Source organism: Malus sylvestris, chromosome 4 (assembly GCF_916048215.2).
Source record: "Malus sylvestris chromosome 4, drMalSylv7.2, whole genome shotgun sequence".
Taxonomy (NCBI): Eukaryota; Viridiplantae; Streptophyta; class Magnoliopsida; order Rosales; family Rosaceae; genus Malus; species Malus sylvestris.
Window position 1 is genome coordinate 5,705,544 of NC_062263.1, and position 12,608 is coordinate 5,718,151.

General features: G+C 37.6%; 2 protein-coding genes across 4 annotated transcripts; both read left to right on the forward strand.

Moving 5' to 3' along the window:
- Positions 1-187: 187 nt before the first annotated feature.
- On the forward strand, positions 188-4,563 carry LOC126619955 (vesicle-associated protein 2-1-like). Of its 3 annotated transcripts, none has more exons than XM_050288391.1 (8): positions 188-541; positions 702-870; positions 2,146-2,216; positions 2,313-2,394; positions 2,701-2,816; positions 2,909-3,034; positions 3,596-3,670; positions 4,258-4,563. In XM_050288391.1, exons 2-8 carry the CDS (start codon positions 810-812, stop codon positions 4,390-4,392), a joined length of 666 nt encoding a protein of 221 aa, XP_050144348.1. In that variant the 5' UTR covers positions 188-541; positions 702-809; the 3' UTR covers positions 4,393-4,563. The 3 variants fall into 3 exon arrangements, with proteins under 3 accessions (XP_050144348.1, XP_050144349.1, XP_050144347.1); XM_050288392.1 differs by having other exon boundaries at positions 706-870; XM_050288390.1 differs by having other exon boundaries at positions 189-541; positions 733-870.
- Positions 4,564-6,231: 1,668 nt separating this feature from the next.
- On the forward strand, positions 6,232-12,137 carry LOC126617779 (uncharacterized). Its single transcript, XM_050285831.1, has 15 exons — positions 6,232-6,711; positions 6,802-6,851; positions 7,105-7,989; positions 8,093-8,159; positions 8,250-8,312; positions 9,084-9,147; positions 9,237-9,330; positions 9,405-9,488; positions 9,573-9,662; positions 9,797-9,842; positions 10,142-10,660; positions 10,749-10,810; positions 11,263-11,372; positions 11,474-11,561; positions 11,650-12,137. Exons 1-15 carry the CDS (start codon positions 6,333-6,335, stop codon positions 11,884-11,886), a joined length of 2,838 nt encoding a protein of 945 aa, XP_050141788.1. The 5' UTR covers positions 6,232-6,332; the 3' UTR covers positions 11,887-12,137.
- Positions 12,138-12,608: the final 471 nt, after the last annotated feature.

Here is a 12,608-nt window from a genome sequence, read left to right on the forward strand (position 1 = left end):
TTCAGTTGGAGAGGTTATGAAATATGACATGATACTGTTAATTAAAATATAATTTCTAGAAAGACTATAAGGCCAATGAGAATCCTCTAGCCCTCATTCGATTGGAGATGATCTTATGCGACACATGGCAGCATAGTAGGTAGGAGTTACGTACAACAAAGTTTAAACCGGGTAGGAATAATGTCTCCCACACGAAAGCCTTCCCCAGTCCCCTTCCTCTCCTCAGCGTCAGCGTCGTGTCTCACTTTTGAAGCGGGCGTCACCACTCCCTTCCTGTTGACACGTGGCCTTCTCATCATTCTCTCTCTCTCTCTCTCTCTCTCTCTCTCTCTCCCCGCTCCTTCGAAGCTCCGCCGTTTCCATCGGAGCCTCCCCCCCCTTCTCTCTCTTCCTCTCTCTCTCTCTACAATCTAATTAGGAGGTGAGTTTGGTTTTGGTGTTGAAGATCGCTCGGACCGAACCCGATCTTGGTGGCTGAATCTCCGAAGCTGAGGTCGAATTTGCCGTTGGACCGAGCAATCCGTACCTCATCCTGCCATATGTTAGTTCCCAATTCAATCTCTCTCTCTCTCACTAACACATACGCACATTTTCTTTCACAAACACACCTACTCTCTCTCTCTCTTGCTTTCTCTCTCTATGGGAACCATGTACTCGCAGAGGCGTTAATTCTCTCATGTTTTTGTAATTGATTTTCTGAGCTAGGGTTTGTTCTGGTAATTTGAACGGCAGGGTTTGAGATTGTTTGGTGAAATTTCGGAAGAAAAAGAAAGAAGGAAAATTGTTTGCATCTTTGGTGGTGTTCCATCATGAGTGCCGGTGGTGGTAATCAGTTGATTTCCGTTCATCCTGATGAGCTCAAATTCCTATGTACTCTCTCTCTCTCTCTCTCCCCCTGCATATTTAGTTAAATTATTGTGGGAAATTGATCATGATTATACTCAAATGATAGAAAGATGGTTTTTTTTTTTCTTTTTTTCCCGAGAATTCGAGGATAATTGAATTGCATGAACTCATAAATGTTGGAATTTCATTGACAATGACTGTTTTTTGGGTGAATTGAAGGGGAAGAGATCATTGTTGCTAGTTTTTTTTCTTAATTAAGATTAACAATAGATTATTGGGTTACTTTTGTAGCTCAGCAAGGTTTGTGATCTAGGCACATATGATTGCTTATATCTTAAAAGGTTTGCGTTGTCAATTGACGGTAGATTTATGTTGAATGATTGTTAACATGATGGTGGGTGCTAAGCAAAAGGTGAATATGATCAAAGGAAAAAGTTTGAGGAGGATTTCTTTAGCTCGTATGAGATAATGTGTGACGGACCTATCATTCGACACGAGTCTTTTTTATTTTATTGTTGTTTTGCTTCTCTTGTTGAGTACCTCATGGCCTCTTCTTTCAGTTTTTGAGCTCTACTTGTTAACCTTTGTCTTAATTGACCAAAGCGGAATTTTATTAACAATTGTTGAATAGCTTTTATACCACCCCCTAGGTTACATCCTAGATATTGTTAGGAATCTTCGTTTTATTGGGTTACTAATTACTTTCAGAAAGCTATCGAAGGGTTACTAATTACTATGCATAGTGACTGGGATTACATGCCCTATAGATTAGCAGATTTCTGGACTCTGTGGTCACCTTAGCAGTTATACTCCTTTAACTCTCTGGACTCTGGTTGACTTATGGTTTCTTTTCAGATCTTACTGGTTTAACAGCAATCTAAGAATTGCTGAATTAGGTATGTTATAAACAAGAGTGACTAAACATTGTGATGAAATCCACTACAAACATCATAAACTACTGGTTCCAGCACTGAATCCCATGAACTTGCTTGCCCCAAGTTTCATACTTATGTTTTGCTCTATACATACACATAAACAAGACACACATATACCTAATTACCTACCTATGCGCATGATAAGTGGTGCCAGCACTCCTCTGGTTTTTGGAAGGGTTCAAATTGAAGCAATTCCAGCTAATAGAGTGAATCTCATAAATACATATTGGACTATTACATAAATTTGACTATAGTTAGTGCCATGTCCATGCAATTTCTTTTCAAATTCTTGCATAAAAAGTTTTTTCTTTTCTTGTTTAATGACGTTTGATAAAATACCAATGAATTTGACTTTCTTGATCAGTTGAGCTGGAAAAGCAAAGCTTTTGTGATCTAAAAGTTGTCAATCACACAGAACACCATGTTGCTTTTAAGGTACCAATTTTGTTCATAAATGAATTCAATGTTTATCCAATCTAGAATTCGCTAGTGCATTTTTTTTTATTGTTTTCATCATTCTCTTGTTTCTAGGTTAAAACCACTTCACCGAAGAAGTACTTTGTACGGCCCAACACTGGTATTATACAGCCTTGGGATTCATATGTAATCAGAGGTAATACTCTTCTCATCATGTTGTTACAGTTTCCATTTGTTTTGTAATCTTATTTCTTCACCTCGAACTTCAGAAACCTATGAGACTGCCCAACAAGTGATCTCCAGTATTGGTGATCCTCTCAGGCAATACTTCTAAATGGAAAGTTTTCAATCTAAGATTGTGTTAGCTGGCTTTGGCCAATCATAAGAATGTAACATATTGTTCATGCACCGTCGACTAGTGTTTTTTATACGCACGTAACGCACCTTAATATCCTTAAAAGCTTTTGTACTACTGGCTTCCAACTAACTGCTGGGTCTGCAGTCACCCTCCAAGCCCAACGAGAATATCCTCCAGATATGCAGTGCAAAGATAAATTTCTTCTGCTGAGTACAACAGTGCCTCCAAATACTGATGTTGATGACCTTCCACAAGATACTGTAAGAATTTTAAGTTGGACATTACTCACCCTGTTTTGCTAGCTTGATTTGTCATTTTAATACAACAACTTGTTCTTTAATGTTTGGTCTAGTTCACTAAGGAAACTGGAAGGGTTTTAGAGGAGTGCAAGCTTAGAGTTGTGTATATCACTCCTGCTCAAGGAAACTCAGAAGATGAAGCTATGCAGAGCTCCATGCGTAGTCTTGATACTAATTCTGTAAGTGTTGTGGTTCTTTCGAAAACGTGTTTGTGTTTTTGCGTAACAATGAATCATGGATGTGCATCTTATAGTTCTGGACTTCTGTGTTTTTGAGGGAAGGTCTTTAATCCACTACTTCACAAAATTAATCCAAATATTGTGTTGTATGTTACATTTCATCACTTGCAATACAAAGCATAATTAGAAAAACAAGTATTGACTTCTAGTAGTGATTAAAGGTGGTCGCTGAATGAAGTTATTGGTTTAGCATGTTTTAATCACAATATATTAGGCATTTGTGCGAAGTTTATTCCACATATTATATATCTGCAGAACAATCATGTCTGAAAATAATAATAAAAGAAAATTTAAGAAATCATATGAAGTGTGAATCATCGGAACTTGTTATTTGAATCATACGAAGATTATGTGCTCCCATTTGTTTAGTTGACATTTTTTCAGTGCTTGCTTACCGAAAACTTGTAACAGCCCAATATAAAATGTCATAGGTTATTCCAGCGATTCATAATATATTTGAATTAATTTCATATTCTAACTCTTTAGAATTTGTACTTGTAGAATCAAGCTTTCCAGCGCCTGAAGGAAGAAAGAGATGCAGCTGTTAGACAAACACAGCAACTTCAACAGGAATTGGTTAGTAGATAATTATTCCTCTGCTTTCTCTAATACACACACGTACAGAAAGACTTAAGTATTAACCTAAGCAGCTTATCCTTGATTGTTTGATCTTTACCTATAGCTAGAGTCCAAACATTAAAAGTCGGTGCGTTAATCCTGAGTCCGGACCATGGAAATATTTTAATCTCAAATCTAACGCTCCAACGTATATTTAATACAACATAAAGAGACATTCATCACAACTTATAAAAGCTGGAAGACTAGAATTTTGTTAGGTGACCATAGAGATTCTGGAAAATTGAAGACGAGGAGCTATATATATGGTCAGAAGCACTTATAAGTTGTTTAATGCTCAGATCAACAATTCAAGAAATTAAATGACCCGGTATCTGGATACGTATCTGGATTTTGACTAGTTTTTTCTTCCTACTTTCAACATGTATTCAGACAATGCGGGTGAGGTTGATAGGAGCTGAAATAAGTAGGGGAAGTATAATTATATAAACTGTATATGGAAATGTCCTTCAGAAAGTGGTTTAGTTAAATATGTCAAACGACATGCTTGCGCTCTCACCCCCGACATTCTCTGTTGTTCACTACAGGATATGCTGAAGAAGCGAAGATTTCGGAAGGGTGACCCAGGCTTCTCCTTCACCTTTGCAATTTTAGTGGGACTCATTGGACTCATGGTTGGCTTCCTCTTGAACCTTTCGTTGTCTTCACCATCTACAGAATGACTTAACGTTTATTCAGGATATCAGGAAATATTTTCTTGACAAATTCATTGTATACTTTCTTTGTGTTTCGTTTGCTGGAAAGTTTGCTTTACTTCGGTTTTTGTATATTGATGATGATTGTTGCAAATTTGCATCGCGATTAGTTGATTTATTGAATATGTTTCTGTTTCACCATCGTGTTATACGTAAGGTTCTAAAAGACGTTAGGCGCTAGTCGGGTGGTGGGATGGGGCCTAGCGCCTAGGCAGCTAGGCAGGGTCTAGTTGGGCGTCTAGGCGGACTAGACGAATTTGATTAAATCTATTATATTTTGTGTAAACAAATGTCTGTTTATATTTAAAATATATATGATTTCATCATAAATTACAAAATGGAATGACATATATATTATGAGCTATTGGAACATAATGAAAACATGGGGAACAAGTATATAATGTGTGTTCATTTAAGTATTCAACAAGTCTCTTACAATTTATTGAAAAAATAAAATGCAAAATGAAAGTTATGAGTCGCAATCTAAATGAGTGTCTAGGCGGGTCTGGGCGGGCTAGGTGAGCGTTTCAGTAGGGCTAGACGTTCTTTCTTAATTTTCAAACGCCTAGGCATTAATCGGAGCATCTAGCATGCGGCGTTAGGCAGATTTTGAAACAGTGGTTATACGCTCGGTATGCAACATTTCTGACATTGTTCGGTAGGTCTCCCAAGAAAAAACTTCGAGTAGCACATGTTTCACCATCGAGTTATACGCTCACTGCTCCCGTCTGGTAAATTTGTTTTCAGCTTTAAAACACCGTTTTGCAAGTTAATTTGCACGCCGTCTTTTCAAATTTCCGATTGTTACGAGTCCTTAAGGTAATTCGAAGTTTGGTGACGATTAAATATGATGCGGAATACATGTCATGTTGAAAGGTAGGCATTAACAGAATAACTGCATTTTGGGAGGTGGATTTCTGTATACCTTACCTGCTTCAAGTGAAAAAGTATTTCTTGCTCAAGATCCCAGTATGTGATCCCATATCCTAACTTTCACCATGATTCCCCGTGAGAGCACTCCACATACCTTGCTCAACGGAAATGCCAACCACACATTTCTCACGCACTACTCTTTATTACTGGTCACCACCAGATTGAATCAATCAAACGAAAAAATGAGAGCATGATTAAAGCAGGGTGTGTTACAGGAGGATAATGGTTCATTTGATATCCCTTTTCTAATTTTTCAGTTTTCCGTTGAGTAATTGTTTTCAGTTTTCATTTTTCTGAAAAGCTAAAAACAATTACCTAACTCGTGTTTATACAGAAACGTCATGGATTCGATTCCTAGTGTTGGTGGACCATACGATGGTGGACAAAGGAAGGTTGATATGCCTCTGTAAGTCTTTCTGGCCCCAAAAAATGCGGAATCCCGTGACGAAGCATACCCTTTTTTTAAATTAAAAAAAAAATCTATATAATAAAATATGAAAGTGTCAAACAATAAAAGTCGAGAGAATACAACAAATCGAAAGTGTTTACGAGTTGTCACATGACAATTGTGGATGAAATAATAGATGGAAATCTTTGAAAATTTGCCGTTGCGGAAAGTAGTTTATTAGTTAAATGTTTAGAGGGTAATTGGCTAATAAAAAAGTTCATAATAGATAATATCATTTGTTAAAAAATAATAATAATAATAATAATAATTCAAGTCGTCTTGTACATGTTGAACAAATTATAGGCACAAACTATTGCAAAGTAATCTGGTTTGGGCCTAACAGGCCCAAATTACACAAATTTTTTGTTTTTTTAAAGAAAGAGAGGGGGAAAATGGCGGGAACTCTTCAGGCGCTAAATCTCAAACCCTACACGTGCGAAAATTGGCGCCCATCTTTCTCCTTCTATTCCAATCTCTCTCTCTCTCTCTGTGTCTCCGATCCAAATCTCATCAATCAACCGTGGAAATGGCGACTCGTCCCACCGACTCAGCTCCCATAACCCGGAACGTCTCCGAGTCCAGGAAGGCCTGGCACCTCTTCGCCCTCCTCTTACAACTTCGCCGCCCGACTCACCTCTCCGAGCTCGCCTCTCGATGCACATTGTTCCCTGCATCGCCTCACCTAGTCCGATACCTTTGCTCCACCCCGGGCTCTCCTCTCTGCTTATCGAACCAGCTCTACGTTACGCCGTCACCCGCTTCCTTAGCAGCTTTCCTCGAGTTCTTTTCACATAGCAGTGCCGGCGATGCAGTGAGAGTCTGCTTGGGGAAGCGGAAACGGGCGGTTTGGGATTTCGGATTTGGGCGTCCTGCGGCAAAGAGATTAATTGTGGATTTTGGAAATGGTAACTGTTACATTTGATTGTAGTTTTTGTTTTTGTTTTTTTTTGGGGGATTTAATGTGTTTGTTTGGTAATGGTTGTGATGAACTGCAGGGAATGAAGAGAGTAGAGCGCGGAAAGCAGTTGGTCATACTCGTTCGAAGGTACGATTAAATTGTTTTTTGGGGGATTTTTGAATTTTGCTTTTTTGATTTTAAATTGTAATCTGGAAATGTTGAACTACCAAAATAAAAAGAATCACTTTAATCACGTAATTTGTAATCCTAAGAGAACACAAAATATGTTGAATTTGAGGTTTCCTATTTCGTTTGAAGGGCGATTCTTCGATGTATAAATAAAGTGAAATAAAACAGATTGCTTATCTGGGAAGCTTGTAATTCAGATCAATTTTTGCAGACACATTCTCATATGGCTGACTACTACATCTGCAAATACATAAATATGCTACAAAGTTGGATGACACTGACGGTGAACAAATCGATTTTAAATTCTTCGTTATATATCAATTACAGAACTGGACAATCAAGTTTAGGATTGAATAGTGTTGACCATGTAGAGGATCAAACGGAGGGGACCAATACAATTGTGGAAATGAAAGTTAACAGACTGGTAATGGATTGTGTCGTCGGTTTAGAACCAGTTCTTCCAATCATGGCGTCTGATGATTTAGTCTTTTATGAAGGAGCTGACATACATGAGATAGACTGCAGTGGGATTTTATGTCTGGAAGAAATGAAAGAGAACAATATATCACCAGTCGTGGATGAGAATGTAAATGGTAGTTGTAAAGTTACAAATGTTGGACTCGTTGAAGATGAAAGAGTTGTTGGAGGTGAGGAGGAAGAGTTGTTAGTGGCTTCTCGCATCCCTAATGGAGAAATAGAAAATTTCTCCCAGACAAATATTGCTCTTTATGATATGATGCCTAGGCGTAAGGTCAAAAGATTGAGAAAGGCGGATTGTGAAGATATGATGCCTCTGAATAAAAAGCAAACAAGAAGACATGAGACCAAGACCATAAGTTCAGCTACTGAATTTTCTGTATTGCAAAAGCAATTGTTGATGCCCTCCTCCAAGATGAAGGCGGTTGACAAGGATAAAATGGCTCCGAGACTGCAATCACACAACTTAGAGCATGATCAGGCTGTTGCCACTCCCAAAGAGAACCAGAAGCGTGAAACAAATCAAAAGCCAATCAGCGTAGTACAGAAATCAAAACGAAATTGTGATGACATGCATGTTAATGAAAGAAATGGACGCCATAAATCTGTTTCTCTTAAGGTATGCTACGCTTCTGAAATATAAATGTTCTCTCTGTTTCAATGAGTGCAAGTATGCATTTCATTAATGATCTTATACTTAGTAAGCATATGACACTTTGTAGGATCAACCGGAGAAAAAAGAATTTCCAATTTTTGAATCCCATATTGTAGAAGAAGAAGAAGGTTCAGGTATATAATGATCTGACTATGTTGGATTTTTCGCACCCCTATCAACCTCTTTGTCATTATTGATTTTCTTATTTGTTTCCCAAACTGTAGGTGGTTATGGCACTGTTTACAGGGCACGGACCAAAAATGACAACAAAAAGGTCGCCATTAAGTGTAAGTAACACATAATTTTTGTATGTCGATTGTCCTGAGGGTTCAGACTGTTGCCTCTTGTGATGACTCAATCTGCTTGCATATGCAATACAAATATCTGCTATCTCCTAAAGTCAGCAACCATTTCTGGTTAGATGTCTTGGTACACTCGTCCGTAATCTTTCACATAAAGTGCATCTCAGTCACATTTGTGAATTATGGCATTGTTTGTTTGAATAATTTAAGTCAACTTTCCTTTTCCTAGTCACTGCTAGCTTTTCACTTAGATATCAAATAAACACCAAGTGAAGGGAAAGGAAACATTTACCCAAATGTTATAGCCAATGACAGCCCCCCAACTTTCAGTTTTCTAATAAACTTAAACAATCAACTGTTCATTGTCATCACATGCTCCCTTCGTGCCTTTTATGAATCTAAATATGTTGTAACTTGGCTCATTAATAATGTGTTTTTGTTGATTTATTCTGGATTATTTATGATGTAATTTAGGTGGTAGAATGGAACTAAATTAAGTTGGGTGTGAAAGCAATTGAAAAAAAAAAAAAAACTGGAGTTGCAAATCGAAAGTGCTTTGTATTCTGCATATCGTGTACTCCAACCCGTTTAAGGCTTGAAAGGGGTTATAGCTGCCCCCAGAACCCCCTTCTAGTTAGACTTAAAATGGCATACTAGAAGGGGTTTCAGGTCCAATGGGAAGGGTGTTACTCAAACCCTTTTTAGTTGAACCCAAAACGAAGTTCCATATCTCATATTTCTTTAACCGCTCTACAGGCCCACATGCTAATGCTCATAAGCATCATGTTAACAATGAGTTAAGGATGCTGGAAAAATTTGGGTAAGTGTTTAAAGTTTCAAGTACAAAATTTAGAGCTTTGGTGGCAATCATTAGTGAGATTTTACATCCCAGTAAGTTTTGTAATGTAGGGGCAAAAACTTCGTGATAAAATATGAAGGCCATATCAAGAATGAAAATTCCAGTTGCTTTGTACTGCAACACGTTGAGCATGATAGGCCTGAGGTGATTATTGGACATTTTCTTAACTTTTCTCCACTTCTTTTGAAGCTTTTGTTTGACATTGATTTTACTTTTAGGTTTTAAAGCAAGAGATAGGTCTTTCTCACCTACATTGGTATGGCTATTGCTTGTTTAAGGCGCTGGCAAGCCTTCATAGACAGGTAACTATTGGTGTTATGCATATTCTAGTAGGATTCAAGAGCTTTTTGTAATAGTTTCTAAATTTTTTTTTTGTGCATTCACAGGGAGTCGTACATAGAGATGTTAAACCTGGAAACTTCCTTTTCTCTCGTAAGGCCAACAAGGGTTACCTCATAGATTTCAATCTTGCAACGGTTGGTCATACCTGTCCCCACTTTTTACTTTATTTTTAGTTTGTTTCAATAATTTATTTTTCTGTTGCAACCATATTGAAATTTGTTGATCTATTAGTGTTTTTTACTCAATATTGATTTTCCTTATTTGACAGGATTTGCATATGAAGCCTGGAACTCGTAAGCTTTCGTCTCTTCCATGTAAAACAGATATATTGTTCGCATGTTTTAATTATTGAAACTCAATTTTGTTGTGTTACTGATTATATAGATAATCAAGTGTTAAACAAGTACTAAATGATGGTTACAAGCATCTACATACCCTTTTGCTTTCAGTTTAATTTCAATCTCCAGACTCTCAATTTTGCAGATCATTATATTTGGAGAATTAGGGACAAAAAAACAATAGCATTTTGCTTATATGTGCTAAATGTTTTTTAATTGAGTTTTCTGGTAGAAAGAATGGAAAATTGATGAAGCTAATTTTTGATATTTCACAGGCAAATTAAAATCTGGATATGACTATGATGAGAAACTTACAAATGCAAAATCTGTACCTCAAACCCCACTTCAGAAGTTGCCAACTGCTAAGTCTTTAATAATTGCCAATGGGGAGACCAAAAAAGGTCTCAAATCCACTTTTGATCCGAGGGACTTGAAAAAAAAGGCTCTTAGCCAAATAAAGCCCTACAATTCTTCGGGTAGCCGAAGCCTAATCAAAAGTCAGGGTGCAGATGGCTCAGGTATAACATCAGTAAAGGATGTGAGTAATATCAGGACTCCTCCAGTAGAAAGGTTGAGGGAACCTGTGCCATCCCAAGGAAGGAAAGAGCTCATCAACCTAGTACAGGAAGCAATGCAGAATCAAAACCATATATCATCAGGTGTTTCGGCTCCTATGAGAAAGAGGATTCCTGCCCCTCCTGGAAATGAGGATGAAAAGCTTTTCTATATCACTCCAATGCCTCTGCACTCAACTGGCAATGGTGTTGGTGGTGCAGATTTGATCAGAAGCAGAGGTTTGTTTCTTTCAGTGACTTGGAGTCTTGGACAATCTGGTTGGACTAGCAAATTTCTTTACTGTTGTTTGTTCATATTTTGTCTTAGGGGGTGGAAAGCAAAAGAAAGAAGGTCCTTGTGCTGGAACTAAAGGATACCGAGCTCCGGAGGTGAGGTTCATATGGTTGTTATATTTACCTTAGTTTATCCATATAGCCTCAATTTGTCCTGCCATTACACTCTGTAAATCTTGTAACTTTATGCATTGTTGGAATCACACTGGTTACTCGTACTAAGAACTAAGAAACTTAGCCAAGCAATAACCAACCTTGTGACGCTTTCTAACTTAAGTGTTTAAAAGCATTTACCCCTTCACCCGAGGTCTTGTGTTTGACTCTCCACTCCCATTCTGGAGTACTTGAGGTGCACATGAAATTGGACCAAATTGTTTGGATAGTTTTTTCTTTTTTTCTTTTTCTACGAAGCTGTTAGATTAATGAAATAAATTGAGATGGAATCATGATGAAAAACAGTGCCATTTTGATAACTTATGGTAAACGATTGAAACCATCTCTTTCATTTCTTGAATTTTTTTTGTCATAATTCTGTGTGGTTTATGCAGGTTCTCTTGAGATCCCCATTTCAAGGCCCCAAGCTTGATATCTGGTCTGCCGGTGTCACTCTTCTCTACTTCATGATTGGCAGAACACCCTTTGGTGGCGATCCTGAACAGTAAACACCCTTGCTTCGATCCAAACGCTTTATGCGTAATCCTAGTTCTCTGTATTCTTTATATAAAATATTTTGCTAACCATTGCCATGGGTGTTATCAGGAACATAAAGGACATCGCAAAGTTGAGAGGCAGTGAAGATTTATGGGAAGTTGCCAAGCTACACGACCGCGAATTGTCCTTTCCAGCGGTATTAATCATTCATTACTTCTTCGATCTAGTACATGATATTTCAATCTGCAGAGTCGTTGAAATTGCAAAGTAATATTTTGTCACAGGGCCTCTATTGTACAGAATCTTTGCCGTCTATCAATCTGCAGGATTGGTGTAGAAGGAGCACAAAGAGGCCGGATTTCTTCAACGAAATCCCGGGACCGCTTTTTGATCTTGTCGATAAGTGCTTGGCAGTGAACCCGAGGGTTAGGATAAGCGCCGAGGAAGCACTTCGACATGAGTTTTTTGCTCCGTGCCATGAAGAGCTGAGAAAGCTGAGGCTTCAGAGGCAAGTGCTGTAACTTGGAACGCAAGAAATGGCTCCCGTTTTAGATGGACAAAACATCGTTAGGACTAACCGGCTGGGATTAGAGCTTTGGATTTTAGACAAAGTTGTATCATAATCTCCGGCTCCTACTTTGTCTTGGTAATTTGCGTCAATGAAAAAATGTTGTATAGTTACAGCCTTGTCACTTTTTAGCGGTGAGAGATTAAATAGTTCGAACTCGTAGTCAACGAAATTTGAATTTAAGATCTCTTATTTACCATCTCATCTCATCTTTGTTTGCTTTTCACCTATTGTGTATACTTTTAGGCCCGGTTTGTTATTGGTTTTTTTTTTTTTCATCAAAAGTTACTCCACTTTAAAGTTGTTTCAAAATAAACGCTCAATTGTTTTAATTTACAACCGATTATTCTTGAAACACGACAGAATTTAAAAAAAGCATAGCAATCACAAATTGGACCTTAATTTTCCTAGTAGTTATGTCATTCATATTCAACTCACTGGTGTTTTAAATTCAAACTTTTCACCTCTTAGATATATCTATCGTTTGGGTTAAAACAAAAAATTTAAGTCATGTTTGGTACTCTACTTGAATCCAACTTTTTAAACTCAACATCACTTTTCAAATTTAAGGCATTAAAAACTTGTTTGGTAGGATTATTTTCAAAAACTAAACTTAAGACTAACTTAAAAATATAGTATATTCTCTAAAAACACCACAAGTGAGTTTTTAGAATT